The sequence below is a fragment of the Lynx canadensis genome, chromosome F2, assembly GCF_007474595.2.
Source record: "Lynx canadensis isolate LIC74 chromosome F2, mLynCan4.pri.v2, whole genome shotgun sequence".
Taxonomy (NCBI): domain Eukaryota; kingdom Metazoa; phylum Chordata; class Mammalia; order Carnivora; family Felidae; genus Lynx; species Lynx canadensis.
In genome coordinates this window covers 19,183,792-19,202,401 of record NC_044320.2, presented here as the reverse complement: position 1 = coordinate 19,202,401, position 18,610 = coordinate 19,183,792, and the positions used below count along the sequence as shown (strand labels likewise).

Sequence of the window (18,610 nt, the reverse complement as noted above, 5' to 3'; positions counted from 1 at the left end):
CCCTGCAGTCAGTAGGCTCCTGGGCTCAGGCTAGATGAACAGGAGAACAAGCAATGCAATGAGGTAGGTGCCAGAGGAGGCGTGGACAATACGGAAGCAGAGAATTTATTCATTCATGCATTCGTTCACTCAGTCAGTATGTAAGTTCCATACAAGGTGAAAGGTGCTCTAGCGGTGTCAGGGATATAGCCATGAATCAGATAGACAATCCTTGGCGTCTGGAATCCATTGTGCATCTGCTCATTATTGTTGCAGAGAAGCCTTGAGTTGGGTCTTGAAGAATGAGAAGTATTTATGAAGACGGCCAGTGTGAAAAGGGTATTCCAGAAGGAGGGGCTATACTGTGCACTCAGGAGTCCCAGTGCCCTTTGAGGAAAGGATGATGGCACATGACTCTGGTGACTACATCTCAACACCAAGTGGCTTCACATTCAGTCCTCATAAAGAAGGATAGGCTGACATTTGATTTCTTTCCTTTTAATCATACATGGCTTATAAGGCTTATCAAAAGTATATGTGGATCTATTTTTTAGAGATCTGAGGTCTCTAAGCTTAGTCTTTAATTTCAATCCTCATCTTAGGTACTTAATTATTGATTTTTAACATGAGTTTTTCATTCCAAGAAAAAGATTTACAACCAAATTCAGTTGTCATGGGCATGAATATTCCTTCAGTCTCAGAACCATAAGTGAATACATGGACGAATATTAATATATTAGCCTACATGTAGTTGGAACATATCTTTACTTCAAGGATAATAAAATCTAAAATTCTCTGTTCATATCATTATATCCTTAGAATTTTTTCAAGGCATTTTGAGGGGCTGGACTATTTTTGTGAGACTCTTCCTCTCTTACCTTGATTTGTAGTACAGATAATATCAAATGCCATTTGTTTTTCCTTACATAACTAGAAAATTAAAACAACTAGGCTTTCTACTGCCCAATCTTTCCCACCTTTCACTTTTCTTAATGAAGAAGCAAAGGATAAATCAAGAAACTCTTATCAGAGAGTTACTCCTGAGAATACTTTCCTGGATGTGCTGTTCAGCCTCAACTGCATTTCCCACTTTGGAGAATCATTGAGAAGCCATGTTGTTAATGTTGATCCTTGAGTACCGTAAGGTCATGGGAGGCCTCTGAGTCACCACACACTTAATCATGAGCAGCCTGCCATTAGTCATCTGTATATGTGTTCTAATTCTTGAAAAATTAGTGGTTCCCTGTGGGGAAAGTGACTCTCATTCAAAGAGAAGAAGAGGCAGTTTCTGCTCAATTCCCAGATGCACATTAGGACACATTTGCATCTGAGAGAACACCTACCAGCTAAAAAGTACTTCTTTCAATTAGCTACTAAACTAAGAGCTAAACTGGGGGCTAATTGGGTGATATCTAGTAGATGCACCCAGTGTGGTTTTCTGTCTAAACAACTTGATAGCAACTGAGTATTACATGTTGGTTAGTCTGAGTACATTGTGTGCTTTTTGAACTCAGATGCAACTGTATTTTTACTTTTTAGAAATTACCATCTTCCTTATGGGCTCCTAAGAGAAGAGTCAGACCCAAAACAAGAGGTCGTAACAGGCTCAGTGGTCAGTGTCCTGCTCTCTCCCTGCTGTGCTGGTCTCTCCTGAGCTCAGAAAATACCACTAAGGCCACGTGTGATAGGCCTGGGTGCTGGGGAGGCATAGCAGTGGGTGAAGGAGCCCTGATGACCACTAACAAAGAAGGAGCACTTAAATGCCAGGTATACCTTGACCCCAAAAGGTGGTCCCAAGGAACACAGCAGACACCGAAGCTTCAAATCAAGGGACAGTCATCATGTGTGCAGTATAAAAAAAAGCTGTTAGTTGCTCACTGATCTTTCTCTCTCTCTCTCTCTCTCTCTCTCTCTCTCTCTCTGCCAACTATTCCCAGAGCAAATACTACATGAATGCCTTTATTTCTGGAAGTTATAAACCAAGATGTTAAAAGTGATTCTTTTCAAGGGCTGAAGTCCTTGCTTGTGGTGTCTTTTAATTTGTCTACAGTGAATACGCGTTGCCTTTAGTAAAAGGGAAAAGTTATTTGTAATTTTTAAACATTCTAAATCACTTGCATGCCTGCCCTATCAAATTGGTTATTGTCATTTGTTTATGTTTCCTTCTTGGCTTTGCCAATTCATACATAATTTCTCTGTAAGTGTAATTACATACAGATGCAATTCTGCATTCTGCTACTTCAAAGCATTGTTGTACATGAAAAACAGACACCAGAGACCTTCTGTGATGTGAGCCTGGGTAACCCGGCCCTCATCTGATGCAACTCTGTCTCTCGGACTGGTGGTCCTCAATATGGCATGTTCTCACCTGTCCAGCAACCTTGTGATAGAAGCTGTTGGGATGATGAGGTGTCAGAGTATATGTTTCTTTGTTTTTCCCCTGTGAAAATGTATAGTTTTGTTAATAGCACTGTAAATTATTTGGAATAAGGAGTCAGCTCAGTGGAAAAGAGACATGAATAGGTTTAGACTTTTATGGGGCTGAATCAGCCAAATCAAACACAGGCTTTCCTGAAGCTTCCAAGTTTTTAATGGAAACTCACGCTCTTCAGAACTTTGCTGCCTAATTATAATTCATGCCTTTTGCAGATACATTACAGAGTGGACCAAAAGGAAAATGTTAGACATGTCCACTTGTGATTTCTATTGTGTTACTCTGGAGTGCCAACTGCATACGTCGAATGGCCTGGTGCGTGCAAAGACACGGGCCGGTTCCTGGCAGGCTGACCCACTTCAGTAGGAAGGAGGAAAATAAACTTGCAGTACCACAGATACGGACAGCATGCTCAGCCACAGAACCGGGCTCCCCTCTATGACTGTACATGATTCACAGTGTCAGAATTTAATCTCAAAGTCCCCTGGTAACCATCACCCCCAACCAACCCACACCATTCTCTTTACCAGAGAGGTAATTTTGAAGCCTGGAAACGTGGAACTACCTAGATTTTTGTCTTAAGGACTTTCCCCTCTTTTCTTTTTTCCTTCTCAACAGGTCTAACTGGCATCAAAGGAGAAAAAGGAAACCCAGGCATTGGAACCCAAGGTCCAAGAGGCCCCCCTGGACCAGCAGGTAAATCTTTCTACCTAACAGGAAGCTGCACAATCGGTGTCCTAAATCTTTATATTTCCCTTGACATCACTGGTGAAGAAAATGGCCGTGTTACATCCTTGCATCTAACTGGAATGGCTGTATTTCTCATTCACTTTGTTAGAAGGCCCATTTGTTAAGTGATGATTCTCCCAGAAGCTTATAGCATATTCTGGGATCCAGTTGGCTTCATGAGTTAGGCTATGCTAGGCTATCCTGAGGTAACAAATCAATCCCAAATGCTTAGTAGATATACATAAAGTTTGAGGTGAGTAAGGTGGCTTTCCCCCATTTTGGAACAAAAGGCTTTTAGGAGAAAGATAAGGAGGCACATCAGCCTTCACCTTCCTACATGGAGAAGGCCATATGTCACAGCCATGCATATTTCACTGGCTGGTACTAGCCACACTCTCAGTTGAACTGCACGGCAGGCTCCAAATATAGAGGAACACATGGGTATTTGATAAACACTCAGAGTCTCTGCCACCATGGCATTCTTACTGAACGACTTTTGTGTAAGTTTTGTGCACATTACTATGTGCTTTGACAATGGTCTCTAGATTATCATCCTCATTATTAGAATTACAAGTTTGCAGTTCTATTGGACGTTTATAATCCAGTTTTAGCCACATTGAATCAAATGCTTTACAGATTTTTCTTTCCAGTCTAATGATGATTTTGGAAAGTGCTTTTTCTAGGAGGGATTCCTAATGGAATAAATCGACTGAGCATAAATGCTCCTAGCATTAGAGCCTGCGTGAGAGGCTGATCTAGGATCATGTGTTCCACAAAAACAGTGATTGGTGAATGTTGACTGGATGGAATTGAATGTATCTAAGAGCCGCAGCACTTTTCAAATATAAGGGGATATTTGTTCCTAATTTCCATTTAAGTTTTAGTTGAAAGAATGTCATTCTTGGTTGAAGAATGCCTTTGAAGCACTATTGGAATCCGGGCCTGAAAGCAAACATAAAAACAAACAAAAACACTCAGCTCAATACACTTCCTAATATCAGAAAACTTTTAGTCTCTCTCCCATTTTCACTCAATCTAAGTTCTCAGTTGATATAAGGTAGCCTCAAAGAAATTTTGGATTAGTATTTTAGGCCCGGTTTCAGACTTTTCCTTCTTCTCCTGCAGGATAATTTCTTTCACACTCAGGCTAATTTATTTCGATGATCTGAGGCCATAAAGCAGTATAGATTATGAGGCTGAGATTGAGTGTGTTTGTGTGTGTGCATGTGTGCACGTGTTCATGTATGCACGTATGCTGGATTCCCACTGAACTGCACTGGGAAACAGGAATTCTGTAATGAAAACCAGGTCGAAAGCGGTATGTTCCTTTCCCTTTAATATCCAAGAGGTGATAGAAAAGAATACATCCATTTTGCTTTCCAGTTTCCTGAGCTGATTGAAAGCACTGACCTCCAGGAGAATGTATGATTACAGTATGATCCAGTTTAGGAATAAAAACTCAATGAGCAGGGAGAGGCAGACTATCCTAATTGTTAAAATGTGTGAGGTGGCTTTTCTTAAGAGTTAGTTTACTTCTTGGGAGTCTCAAAACTCACTCTGTGATGGTGAAGACCAACTGTTTTCATTTGTTGGTGCTTCTTAGGACCTTCGGGGGAGAGTCGGCCAGGAAGCCCTGGGCCCCCTGGCTCTCCCGGGCCCAGGGGTCCACCTGGTCACCTGGGGGTGCCTGGACCACAAGGTCCTTCTGGCCAGCCTGGATACTGCGACCCCTCTTCGTGTTCTGCCTACGGGGTAGGAGGTAAGTGCCGGCCTCTCGTGGGCTTTGAGCAGTGTTTTGCTACGGTTAGAACTATATGATGGGGGTACAATGAAAAGTAGACCAATTAATGGGAGGGAGGCAGAAGTTGGTCTCCTCACTACCTTAAATTATTGAGAGATATCTTCTATGAAGTGCTAATGACTCTAGAGGCTACCCCTTTAAAAACCTTAAGAGGAAAATGAAAATAACATCATGTGTAAATCTTTCTTGTTTACAAATGGCAGTCCACACCTTCTTGGCCTCCGACCTCACGTTTGGTCATTGCGGGGCATGTCTGAACTTTCTTTGGGGGCCCTAATTCTGTGTTACTGCTGTGGTGTGGTCGTGATGCCCTGTAATTTTTTACTCTTGTTTTGGATAAACCTCAAACTTAGAGCTTTCCCTAGTGAGGAGGGCCCCCTAGATTCTTTTGGGTGACCTTCTGCGCACCACATGCATGTTACGTGACCAAAGATAGTTTTAAGAAGAAACAAGAGTGGCCATGCTGTCCTTGCCTCGTTACTAACGACTGGACCGAGACTCTGAAAGATAATGCTTCCTAAAAACATCTGCAGCCTGCATGTCGGCGAGTTGTGCAATGGGACATTTTCTGACATAGTCACTCTTGGAAGCATCAAGAGACATGTTCACAGACTGCTTTGGGGCAATAAACTTATTAGTCAAAGAATTTTAAGTTTTCTGCTTTAGGAGAAATTTAACCTTATTTGCCAGAGGAACTGGTCAGAGTTTTGCTGATGTGTTTTTCTCTGTTCATCTCTTCCCTCCTTGTTCTCTCAAATCTCCCTGTCCCTTGTTAAGATCTGATCCCTTACAATGATTACCAGCACTGAGGTGCATCTCCTCCACTCTGATTACATTGGCCTGGGCAATTGGCTACGGATACAGAACTGTCCTGTTGACTACCACCACCCAGCCCCTGCCCCTAACAATGGGCACCCTGCTTTCCTGCCTCACCTGCTTCCCTCCCTGCCCACTGTCACATCTTTTGCCCTCCCTACTCGAAACACGTACGCTGAGAATACTGAAACTTCACCAAATCCCGTGGGTCAATTGTATTAGCAACCGACCGCTCTGTATCAGCCTGGGTAAGGGTGTATGATTGTGTACCAAGGATTTATCCCTAACTTTTCTATGTGAAGGCTCAGTAGTAGTTGTTGAATGAAGCGTGCCTTCTCCTCTTTCCTGTCCCCGCACAAGACTGATGGGCATCTTCCTCCCTGACCATCCTACTCTCCATTCTCCTCTGACCCCCTCCCTTCCTGACTGTCTCCTGGTGATGGGTTTCTAACCTGAGATGGGTTTTGGTAAGATTTATTGTTCTGTTACAATTCTGCTGAGATTCAGGGTTCCTTTTGTAAATAAAACACATAATATTTAAGCAGCTGGCTGTGATCTGGTTTTCTAACAATTTCTGCCATGTATCCGTCCCTTCCTTCACTAACCATCTGAAACCTCCTGGGGAAGGCGCAAGCAGCGTGGTGGGTCAACGTGGCTACTGCTTTCTACCCAAGCAGGATATCTCTGTAGTTTAGTGACCAAATCTGCCTCTTACGGACCCACACGAGGAGAGAATATCAGTTTATGGTTCCTGGGTCCTATCAAGTCCCACCCCACTCTTCCTCTCTAGCTCCTCATCCTGATCAACCAGAATTCACTCCTGTCCAAGACGAGCTGGAAGCCATGGAACTGTGGGGCTCGGGGATCTGATAGCCTCCGGACAAATATGAAGACCAGCTACAAGAACTGTTAGAGAAACTTATTCAAGAAGAATGTTGCGATGTGGTTTGTATGCTACCTTTTGGGGGCTCATTTCATCACCCTAAGTCTCCTTGGGTATTGTTAATATTGCTATCATTAACAAAAAATTGTATTTAAAAAACTCCCTTCATCTATGACACCACAGGATTTACTTCTCTCTGCTATTTTAATGGCATGTCAGATTATTTGTTTGTCCAAAGAAGAGTGCTCAAAGAAAAATTGGCAAGAAAAAAAAAAATTGAACACTGGACTCTTTTCTGTGTTAGACGATCTCAAGTTCTAAAATGTATCAAGACAGCTATGATTGTATTCAAAGGAAACAGAGTAAAAATTTAAAGAGATTCAAAGATTATGCCATTTATCTCTATCTCCTATAGCCTTGCTAAAAAGAAAAAGGGATATTATTAGAGAAACTACCTCTTGATTAACTGATCTGCCCGCCTCTGAGATCACTTGGTAACTCGTTTCACTGGTATCTAAGAATATGTTTTAGACTATAACCTTTCTGAAGTTGGTGACTTTAAAAATAGATTCAGTGTTTCAGTGGTTTTGACATGTAAAATAATGACTGCCACCAGTTCTGATGCAAGGAAGTCCAATTTTGATGAACAATTTATCCAGCAGTATTCCAAGGCTTGCCCTCTTTATGTACATGGATTACTTTGTACATGCAGATAAGTTTTTGCAAACCCATTTCCATTCTCTTTTATAAGCAAATAAAATTTTAAAATAACATCTGTGGGTTCTTTTTACTGCATTTCTAAATGCCACCTTAAACTTTTAGTAGTCTTAGCTGAATTTTAACCAGAAAAACAACAGTTGGCTTCCTTTAGACAGGCATTCAAATTTTCATTCATTCATTCATTCATTCATTCATTCATTCTCCACGCATCCATTCTGACTGTAGTTAGAAGCTAAACAGAAGAAGCAATTGACGTGGGCCTAAGGTAGAATTTTATCATTCATTTATAATCTACCCGAAAATTCAAGATTGGTGCTAAATAATTGTTTACCAATAGTTGACTGAAGAGTTGTCTTTTTTCTGATATTAAGAAGAGTCTGAAAAACTCCAGAAAGGAAGAAAGGAAATGAGGGTGAATCTAACCGACTTAACGCCTAAACCATAATATGTCTTTTGCTCACAAAGGAAAAATCTAGATATTTGAGAGATATTTAGGTTCTATTATCTGCTTGTTGAAAATAAAATGAAAGAGAATTATAAACTTAGCGTATGCTCCTTTTCCAGTGGCATCTCCCTAGTAGCAGCTAATTTAAAAGGTAGAGGTGGGGTCATTTATAACCAGAAGTTGGATTCTTCCAAGATCAATGAGGTCTTCTGACCTTCTTCGGTTTCCCTCACCAAACGGATCTGATCCAAGACCTTTCCAGCCAAAGGATTCAAAGGTCTACTTATGTGCCTTTGGGGATCCAGGCAAAGACATTTTTGGTGCCTTTTCGGGAAATGAAAGAAGAGAGTGAGCAGATGCCCAACAGCACTTCCCTTCTAGTTATGGCAAATCATTCCACATGTAAGAAGCAGGACTGATGAGGAGGAGAGGTTGCACAAGGGTGAGCAGGATGACTTCACCCAGAATCACGTAAGAGACTAGGGCGTGTCGTTAGTTACATCCGACCTAAGAGAGCCCTCCTTAAATGACTAGGGCATGTTCGTAGTTACATCAGACCTTTGTATCGGATTTCTTAATCTTTTAACGAGCGAGTAGAGAGAAGAATATTCTGTGTGTTTGGCTCTTGGAAATGCATAGTCTAGTGTCATGTCCCTAAGAAGACTCTCAAAGTCGGTTATAAACAGTGAAGTATAAGCCACTGTGGGTTCTACTCCATTCATACCATTCTTGAGTTGTTCAGTTACACTTGGATTTGATTTTACTTGGTGGTCTAAATTTGTTTATTTATGCTACAGAAAAGTTTCATTAGTTTGGAAGGTGTCATCACCTAGACCCAGTATATCAGATTTCTGTTGAGTGAAATGTTCAAAATAAAAGGTATAATTCAGATGTAGGACTTTTGTGTTTATAATACATTGCCTTGTTAAAAGCTGGTTTAGAATTGCATTTAAAAAAATTTCTTTTAATGTTTATTTTTGAGAGAGCGAGCGAGAGTGAGCACAAGTCGGGGAGGGACACAGAGAAATGGAGACACAGAATCCGAAGCAGGCTCCAGGCTCTGAGCTGTCAGCACAGAGCCCTATGTGGGGCTCGAATTCATGAACCATGAGAACATGACCTGAGCCGAAGTCAGATACTTAACCATCCGAGCCATCCAGGTGCCCCTAGATTTTAAAGTTTTATTTATTTATTTTTGAGAGAGAGAGAGTGAGAGCAAGCAAGGGAAGGACAGAGAGAAAGGGAAAGAGAATCCCAAGCAGACTCCACACTGCCAGCATAGAGCCTGATGTGGGGCTCGAACTCATGAAACCGAGATCATGACCTGAGCAGAAACCAAGAGTCGGACACTCAACCGATTGAGCCACCCAGGCGCTGCTTGAATTGCATTTTTATTGACTTGCCTATTTTGGCAGGAATATATTTACATCTTAGTTTATAGTTTATACCATTTATGAAAGTGTATCTTCTCATATACAGAAAAACATTAGTTTTCAGAATTTTCATCACTTTTGTTAGAAACTCTCAATTTCTTTTGGGAATAATCATTTAAAGGTAGTATTTCGTATTCAGTAAATACTCGATTTAACTCCAGGACAACTCTCCCTCTTTCATTTCAATCTCCTCTGCTCCACTCCGTCCTCCCATAACCAGTCCTGCTGTGTACCAGGAACTGTTCTAGTTTTTAGGATAAATGTATGAATGAGAGAGATGTGGTCTTGTCCTCATGGAGCTTCCTGTCTAGTGCTAGAAAAAGATGGGAAATGAGTGAATAAATGAGCGAAATTTATCTCAAATTGTGATGAATAGTTTAAAAGACACAGGAAAAATGCTGAGAAAGGACTAAAACGAGAATGTAAAAAAGCATTTGCTCCCACCTGGGTGAACAGAGATGACCTCCCTGAGGAGCTCAGATTTCAGTTGACACATGAAGATAAAAAAAGACGAGGAAGGAGGATTCAGGCTCAGATCTTGTCAAATATAAAGTCCCTTTGTCAGGAAGGTGCTTGTTCATGTTCAAGGAGCTAAAAGGCCAGTATGGCAGGAGAGTGAACAAGATATGGCTGGCAACCAAAGCAATTTAGGCAGTGTGCCAGTTAGTGATTTTGGTTTTATTTTAAATTCCATGAGAAATGATTGATGGTTTCAACAGAGGAGCGACATGAGCAGTTAGTGAAGGGAAAATTGCTTTTCCATTGAACTATATTGTTGAGCTTGTCTAAAGCTGTCATTGAGCAGTTACTCTAGGCCAGGCCTACTCCAAGGGCTTTAAAGTTGAACCAGTGAGGTTGGGTGTTGGGTGATAACTACGCTGTGGTAACAACAGTTCCTAATGTCTCAAGAGCTTAGCACAATATGCATCTATTTCTTGGTTACACAAGAGAGCAGGGAAATGGGCCTTCATGTCTTGGCTCTTTGTTCCACACTGCTTCTGTCTTAGACATTTCCGTATCAACATGTACCTCCATGATTGCCCTGAGAAGGAAGAGAAGAGAAGAGAAACCCTGGAGAATCATCTATCTCAGCTTTCTCCAGAAGTGACACATGTTACTTCCACTCACATTTTGTTGGTCTATGTAAATCACATGAACCTATTTAACTTCATAGGGGTGGGGAAGTACAATCTCCCCACCTGCTAGGAAGCAGAAGAGAGCCAGAAATATTGCTGAGAAGTAATAAAAGCTATCACTTAGGTTTTAATTCATTTGATCATCACAGAAACTCAAGAGCTAGTTCACTGTTATCTTAATTGTCCTGGTGAAGAGACAGAAGCACAGAAAAGTTAAGTTACCTGCCCGAGAACACACAGCTAGAAATCAAATGTAGGCATTCTGACTCAAGGTATCCACTCTTTTTTTTTTATTTTATTTTTTTAATTTGTATCCAAATTAGTTAGCATATAGTGCAACAGTGATTTCAGGAGTAGATTCCTTAATGCCCCTTACCCATTTAGCCCATCCCCCCTCCCACAACCCCTCCTGTAACCCTCTGTTTGTTCTCCTTATTTAAGAGTCTCTTATGTTTTGACCCCCTCCCTGTTATTATATTATTTTTGCTTCCCTTCCCTTATGTTATCTGTTCTGTGTCTTAAAGTCCTCATATGAGTGAAGTCATATAATACTTGTCTTTCTCTGACTGACTAATTTCACTTAGCATAATATCCTCCAGTTCCATCCACGTAGCTGCAAATGGCAAGATTTCATTCTTTTTGATTGCCGAGTAATACTCCATTGTGTGTGTGTGTGTGTGTGTGTGTGTGTGTGTGTGTGTGTGATCTTCTTTATCCATTCATCTGTTGATGGACATTTGGGCTCTTTCCATACTTTGGCTATTGTTGACGGTGCTGCTATAAACATTGAGGTGTGCATGTGTCCCTTCGAAATGGCATGCCTGTATCCCTTGGATAAATACCTAGTAGTGCAATTGCTGGACTGTAGGGTAGTTCTATTTTTAATTTTTGGAGGAACCTCCATACTGCTTCCCAGAGTGGCTGCACTAGCTTGCAACCCCACCAGCAGTGCAAAAGAGATCCTCTCTCCCCGCATCCTCGCCAACATTTGTTGTTGCCTGAGTTGTTAATGTTAGCCATTCTGACAGGTGTGAGGTGGTATCTCATTGTGGTTTTGATTTGTATTTCCCTGATGATGAGTGATGTTTAGCATTTTTTCATGTGTCAGTTGGTGATCTGGATGTCTTCTTTGGAGAAGCGTCTATTCATGTCTTTTGCCCATTACTTCACTGGATTATTTGTTCTTTGGGTGTTGAGTTTGATCAGTTCTTTATAGATTTTGGATACTAACCCTTTATCTGATATGTCGTTTGCAAATATCTTCTCCCATTCTGTCAGTTGCCTTTTAGTTTTGCTGCTTGTTTCCTTCTCTGTGCAGAAGATTTTTATTTTGATGAGGTCCCAATAGTTCATTTTTGCTTTTGTCTCCCTTGCCTCTGGAGACGTGTTGAGTAAGAAGCTGCTGTGGCCAAGATCAAAGAGGTTTTTGCCTGCTTTCTCCTCAAGGATTTTGATGGCTTCCTGTCTTACATTTAGATCTGTCATCCATTTTGAGTTTGTTTTTGTGTGTGGTGTAAGAGAGTGGTCCAGGTTCATTCTTCTGCATGTCGCTGTCCAGTTTTCCCAGCACCACTTGCTGAAGAGACTATCTTTATTCCATTGGATATTCTTTCCTGCTTTGTCAAAATTAGTTGGCCATATATTTGTGGGTCTCTTTCTGGGTTCTCTATTATGTTCCACTGATCTGAGTGTCTGTTCTTGTGCCATCAAGGTATCTACTCTTAACCTCTAGATTACTCTGCCTCACATATTGGTAATTCTTACATTTTAATGGCAAAAAGAGGTGGAGATTGGGCTTATCCAAGTATAGATGCCTGAACCTTGAGGAATCCCCAAAGATTCTGCTTCCATTGTCTGGGTTGGAAACTCTGCTTTTTTTTTTTTTTTTTTTTTTTTTTTTTTTTTTTTTTTTTTTTTAGACGAGCACTTCAGGTGATCAGTGGACTACAGTTTGAGAAACACTATTTTCAGATCATCTGGTTGCACAGTTGAGAATGGGTTGGAGGGGATTATAGTAGATGAGGGAACATTAATAACACCATTGTCGGGGTCTAATGAAAGCTTGTGGAAGACTGAACCAAGAAGCTGGAATTGACAGGACTCATTAGAAATGGAGACGAGGAGAGGAACATAAGTAGGATAACCCAGGTGTCTGGCATAAGCAACTGGGTGATGGAGACACATAGATCCCTTTGGGAATCACAGAGTTGGGGCAGGGAGGTAGAAGAGTTCAGTTTAGGAGAGTGTGAGTTGCTAAGTAGGTGATTCGGAGCTTCAGAGAATATTCAGGATTAGAGACATAAATTTAAGGGTCCTATGCATTAGGTAACACTTAAAGGCCACAGGAATGAACGAGATCACCCGGAGAGTTTCCAGCTTCCTACTCTCTCATTTTTTGTTTCCATAGATTCTTTAACCTGTTTTTTTCTATTCTATTTTGAATTGTTATCTTTCAGCCAAGTAGTCTCCAAACTGTAGCCACAAATAACTAATTGCAAAATGCTTGATGCATGCTCTCTCTTGTTTCTCTATCTTTGACATGCTTTTTTTTCCTACTTGGAAAGCTCTTCTTTTCTCCCCCACCTCAGTTTAAATGACCTACTTATATTTATACTCAACCTTCAGAACTCAGCCAGGCTCCTCTTCCTGTTTGAAGCCTTCCCTGAAACCCACCATGACCACCCGGACAGCCTTGACAACCATGGTATCACAGTCCCCTTTTCTAGGTAGTTCTTTAACCCTTATGTCATACTTTAGGAGGTCTCCAGCTGCCCACGGTGTGCTCAGCACTTGACAGCTGGTCAGTAGATGTTTGTAGAATAATTTCATCCTAGCACAGTTTCATTTATAACCTGTCTTCAGTAGGAAGAATTTTCTCTAGATATAAGCCATGATGTTTGGGAGACAGAAATAATGCCTAGGAACAAATGATCAGCTTCTATAGCGACTTGCAAATTGAAATCTATTAAGTATTTCAGGATTTGAGGAAGAAATATTTAAGTCACGTCTTCCTATAAATTTGGTCATTTATGGGTTCAGGTACTCATCCAGCTCTGTGAATGCATCCATCCATCAATCAGATTTTTGACCCATATCTGCCATGGGTTTAGCCATGGATTGGGGTGATGGAGAAGAAAAGATGAACACAGAGTCATAGGAGCTTCCTCACTTCCTGCTGTAATCTGAAGCAGGTAAGGTAATTTGTACCAGATTAGTGGATAGATTAGCCTATCCCAGGCTAAAATGTTCAGATTTCTGCCTGAAGACACTAGGAAATTAGTGGGTGTCTAAGCAAATGAGCAACTTGACTGGTCTTATCTTTTGGAGGCACAATTTTGATACAATGTATATGATAGACGGGTGTTGGATAAGATCAAGGAAGGAAAAAAAGGCATTTAATGAAGCCTTCCCATTTGCTAGCTTCTGTTCTGGATACCTTAGATTCAGTTGACTTTCACAAGTTAAGGTATTTCCTTTTTACAAAGGATCAAACACATAAGGTAAGTAACACGTCCAATGTTTACACACCTACAAGAAAGGATTCTAATTCTGGTTGCTCCCATAGCTCATGGCCCCTTCCCTGGGTATAACCATGCTGCCTGTTGCAGTAGATCAGATGGCGAGGGCGTGCGCCACAGCAGTGCAGTGGGGAATAGGAGGAGGGGTTGGCTTTGAGAACACAGGAAGAAGTACAATGAGCAGAAGTTGATGACTGATGGGATAAGGGGGGAGGGGTCACAGGCAGAAGGTAAGAATGGCTTCAAGATTTCAAGTTTGGGAGGGAAAGCAAATGATAATTTCACTAAGGGAGATAGAAAGTTGAGGAGGAAGAGAGAAGGGCTTCAGGGTAGCATATTGGTTTTGAGGTTTTCCTGCCTTTTTTCCAAAGTACAATATTAGTAGATAAATAGGGACTTAGAAGGATGTTACAGGGTGGGGTGGCTTGGGATGACACATTTAAACTATAACAGCCTGGCAGGACTTAATCTCTTTAGGCTGTCCCCAACAGAAGTGCGGTTCAGGTGCAGAGTGGAGGTTTCCAAGGTGTGAACCAAAATACTTAGTTAAAAAAAAATCATAACTTTTTATTCTGATTTGATGTGGCGTTGGAAACACTGACATTAAAGGTTCATTTGTGCTAGACAAGCTCAGAGTTCAGAGAACTCCTTTGCTACAAAATCCTGGTTCTTCTAGACTCTTTAGAATAACTCAGTCACCATGAAAAATGAACTGCATGAATAAATTTGCAGTAATTTTATATTATTTGTCAGATTAAATAATTTTATTATCCATGTGGCTGATACAAGATATTCAGCTGTATTGTTAAATGAAGGAAAGCCAATTGCTGAACGGTACGCATGATATTTATCTATTATTCTGTTCGTCTATCCATAACGAGAGATTGGGGTGAATAAACTCCAGACACTTAACTATGGTCATCTCCTGTATACGAGATTGTAGGGAACTTTCCATTTTTTAAGTAAAGTGTTGATTTCACTGAAATGCTGATGTTTTAACATTCTGTATTGTGTGAAAAATATTGTGCAATAAGCATGTGCTCTCAGAAGCTTGATACTTTACAGGAAACTCACAAACAATTTTAGAATAAAATTCTGTTTGACAAAAGATTACCTTTTTTTTTTTTTTTTTTTTTTTTTTTTTTTTTTTTTCAGAGACTAAAATGTTTTACTATTTCAACATAAAATTCTTCCAGAACTCTCAAAGTATATACATGATCCTGGAATAAATTTTTCACTTCTTAGCTTATTAACAATGTGTACATTTGAAAATAAATATATACAATATTTCAAAACAAACCCTTCAAGACAATATTTAGACAGGGACATCCAAGGAAATTGAATTCAGGCACCATGTAACATTTAGGATATATGGTATCTTGAAGATTAAATGTTCTCTTCCTTGTTACTCTGAAGTCTTCCTTATACAGAGGTTGCTTCTAAAGGAGTTCTCTTACAGAGCCAAACATTTTGAGGTGCCAAACCCAGTTTCATTTTCTCCAGTACTGGGCAAACTTGTGAATCTGTTCTACCACTGCAGCAAAAAGAGCATGGACACTTTCATCAATTAGACTCTGCATGTAATGCACGGCCTCTTCATCAGATAGGTCTAGTCGGAATTTATCCTGAACCTTTTTCACAGTTTTATCTGGTTCAAGAGCAATATCTGGAATGTTTGCATCCACCATCAAGGAAAACAAGTTCAATATCAGGTTAGAATACCTTCGAAGGTGGAGGAAAGCCGTGTAACACTGTTTACGAAACTCTTGGTACTGCTCACTCTGGGTGCCCCCCATTCCTTCTACCATTTCTTTATTCAGCTTCATTGGAGGAGGAAGAGGCTTTGGATCCCGACCCAAAATATATCCGAAGTCTATGTGGAAGAGTTTGCCTGTTTTTGTTAGCAAAAGGTTATCCAGGTGTCTGTCTCCAACTCCAAGTATGTATGTAATCACGCAATATCCAGCACAGCTTTTAACATAAGTGTCCATAACTTCAGCACTGATTCCATTTGGTCCATTCTCACTCGGTGCATATTTTCTAAAGAAGTTCTGAATGCTTCCTTCTGTATCAAGAACTTCTGCAACAGGAACTGACTGGATAAACTGCATGAAGCCATGTTTTGTACTTGTGGCTAATACCTTGTAGGGTGTCAACTTCAAATCCAGATTTTCTTTCCGTAGCAGCTTGTCCATGAGTGAAATGATTTGAAGAATAAGTTGATCTTGGCGTAAATCATCCCCATGCTTAAATATAACTGGGTATTTGCCCCCATCTTCTGTCTTAAAAAATAACTGTGCAGGCATAAGAGCACTCTTAAATAGTGTAGCTGTTTCTGGGATTATTCCTCTAATTTTCACCTGGGGTTCTAAAGGCAATGGGATAAGTTCCACATCTGACAAATTCATCTTTTCATTGTCTCCAAGCAATGCCTGTAGTCTCTCGTTCTTTTTCTTACGATTTCCGCTTTCACGCTGCACTGCCTTCATTAGATGCACCAAACGATCTACAAACGTTTGCTGAGCAGCCAGTAAAGAACGCATAACTCTGACAGACTTATCACCCTTCAACAATGCTTGGCTGAAAAGATTACCTTTTTAATATCATCATCATTACTAATGACTTGGCATAAGTGAAGAAAAATGAGAGAAATATGGTAGGCAATGATTTTTATTTTATTTTATTTTATTTTATTTTATTTTATTTTATTTTATATTTTATTTATTTTTTATTCTCAAGTTAGTTAACTTACAGTATAGTCTTGGCCTCAGGAGTAGAACCCAGTGATTCATCACTTACATATAACCTCCAGTGCTCATCCCAACAAGTGCCCTCTTTAATGCCCGTCACCCACTTACCCCCCACCCCCATCAACCCCTAGTTTGTTCTCTGTATTTAAGAGTGTCTTATGGTTTGTCTCCCTCCCTGTTTTTATCTTATTTTTCCTTCCCTTTCCCTGTGATCATTGGTTAAGTTTCTAGAAGCAGAATAAAAGGGGCAGGAGGCTGAATGCATTATCAAGAGGGGTGGAATGATCTGCTTGTTTTCGTAGCATTTGTAGATGCATAAACGTTAGTCGTGACACATTTTTTCTCTGTATGTTGCTAAGTAATAAAAAGCATACCCTGGCACAAGTAACCGTATTCTGTTATTTGTTTGTTTCTTGGTTTACTTGCATTTTATCTTACTGATTAGAAAATGTCCTACGTGGTGAAATTCAGCTTCATTAAGTTAAAAGAAGTTTCATAATGCATTCCAGAGAGATAAAAATGTCTTTTTTCTGGGTCTAAAATGAATGTTATATGGTAACAAAGAGAACTAATGGAGCAGGACAGAAAAGAGGAGTGTAATTACTGAAGACATCTATCTCCATTTTTCACCCTCCTGTCATCTGGCCCAAATTCAGTGAATCCTGATGAAACGGTACCCCTGGTATGCTCTAAAAACCACGTCACAAAATCATCGACCCGCTCAGCTTTCACTACGAGAAATCCTCTTCCTTTGAATGTTCCTGAATAGATCCGTTGAAGAGAATCCGGTGATTAGGACATCCGTGTGTTTCCACTTTACCTGTCCTTTCTCATGTACTGCTCACATTATGCCTGTGAACTGGCAAGTGGAGAGGCCAAAAGGATTAGACTTCACAAATGGAGTTCTTTTTCTACACGTTCCATCTATCAGATTTGGACACCCTGAGAAGCCCTGATGACTAGATCTCCATTGTCAACTGGCTGCCTGCTCGTGTCCTTGGAGTGCTGCCAGCAGGTTCTATCTCGGATTCAACTCTCAAGTGTAAGCATGTTTTATCAAACCAGGAGAGAGCCACAGTTCTCCTGACTGAGAGCAACAGAAAAGCTAGGGGGGAAAATGGATACAGTTCAAAAGCTGACTGTGCAGGGAGCAGGAGCCGTCTGTCCACATTCTGCAGCTTTGGGGATGTTTACTTTTCTTCTCCTGAAAGGTCTACCATTCTGTGTCTGGTGTGTTTTCCAATGGAATTGGAAACATACCTGCGTGGCTAAAGGTAGCGTTCGAGGATGGGGAGTGATCAAAGTGGCCATGAACCTGGAAGCTTGGCATTGTGGAAATAAAATGATGGCTTCTATCGTCATTTTTCTAGATAGCTGAACAGTGATATTTATGATTATCAGAAGGTTGTGGTTTGGACACCCGTTTTGAATCTTGACACTTACTTGGTTTTTGAATTTTTATTCCTGTCAAAGCAAGCACTTGACGACAGCAAAAGCAAGTGTGTTTGAAAACAATCGCCTGCTTTGTTACTTGTTAGGGACTGTATTATCTTGGACGTCTTGTCCATACATTCTTTCCTTAACTGATTAAAGTCTTGATTTCTTTTATTTTTATTTTTTATTTTTGAGAGAAAGAGAGCAGGGGAGGGACAGAACAGGGGATAGAGAATCTGAAGCAGGCTCTGCGCTGACAGTGGTGAGCCCGACGTGGGGCTCAAACTCACGGACCATGAGGTCATGACCTGAGCTGAGGTCGGACGCTCAACCGACTGAGCCACCCAGGGGCCCTAAAATCTAGATTTGATACCTTCCTAACTCTGGTATCACCAACGAGACACTTAACATCTCATGTACAGATAATTTCCTCTTGGCTTCTGTGTTAGAGACTGGCTTGCTTCAGCCAAAATTGTATTCTCTTCTTTTTTAAAAAAAATTTTTTTTAACGTTTATTCATTTTTGAAAGACA

General features: G+C 40.6%; 2 protein-coding genes across 5 annotated transcripts in view; one reads left to right on the top strand and one right to left on the bottom strand.

The window, feature by feature from the left end:
- COL14A1 (collagen type XIV alpha 1 chain) overlaps nucleotides 1–7,415 on the top strand; it is a 212,306-nt gene extending 204,891 nt beyond the window's left edge. For 3 of the 4 annotated variants that reach the window (XM_030304294.1, XM_030304296.1, XM_030304293.1), the window contains exons 46-48: nucleotides 3,032–3,109; nucleotides 4,746–4,901; nucleotides 6,550–7,415. In XM_030304294.1, the coding sequence (XP_030160154.1) occupies nucleotides 3,032–3,109; nucleotides 4,746–4,901; nucleotides 6,550–6,629 (314 nt within the window). In that variant the 3' untranslated portion in view covers nucleotides 6,630–7,415. Of the gene's footprint in view, nucleotides 1–3,031; nucleotides 3,110–4,745; nucleotides 4,902–5,720; nucleotides 6,304–6,549 lie in introns of those variants that run through there. The other variant, XM_030304297.1, reaches the window with a different exon arrangement.
- A 7,631-nt stretch (nucleotides 7,416–15,046) lies between these two features.
- On the bottom strand, nucleotides 15,047–17,974 carry LOC115506019 (phosphatidylinositol 3-kinase catalytic subunit type 3-like). The gene is made up of 3 exons (XM_032591894.1): nucleotides 17,905–17,974; nucleotides 17,249–17,405; nucleotides 15,047–16,474 (listed from the first exon to the last, which is right to left on the bottom strand). The coding sequence occupies exons 1-3, from the start codon at nucleotides 17,972–17,974 to the stop codon at nucleotides 15,385–15,387; spliced, it is 1,317 nt and encodes a 438-aa protein (XP_032447785.1). The 3' UTR covers nucleotides 15,047–15,384.
- Nucleotides 17,975–18,610: the final 636 nt, after the last annotated feature.

Excerpts from the sequence above, each read along its gene's own strand:
- LOC115506019 (XM_032591894.1), bottom strand. The coding sequence starts at position 17,974 with ATGCCAAGCTTCCAGGTTCATGGCCACTTTGATCACTCCCCATCCTCG. Across the intron at positions 17,406-17,904 it reads CGCTACCTTTAGCCACGCAG|GAACATTCAAAGGAAGAGGA; the intron begins GTATGTTTCCAA and ends GGATCTATTCAG. Across the intron at positions 16,475-17,248 it reads AATGGAGATAGATGTCTTCA|CCAAGCATTGTTGAAGGGTG; the intron begins GTAATTACACTC and ends TAATCTTTTCAG.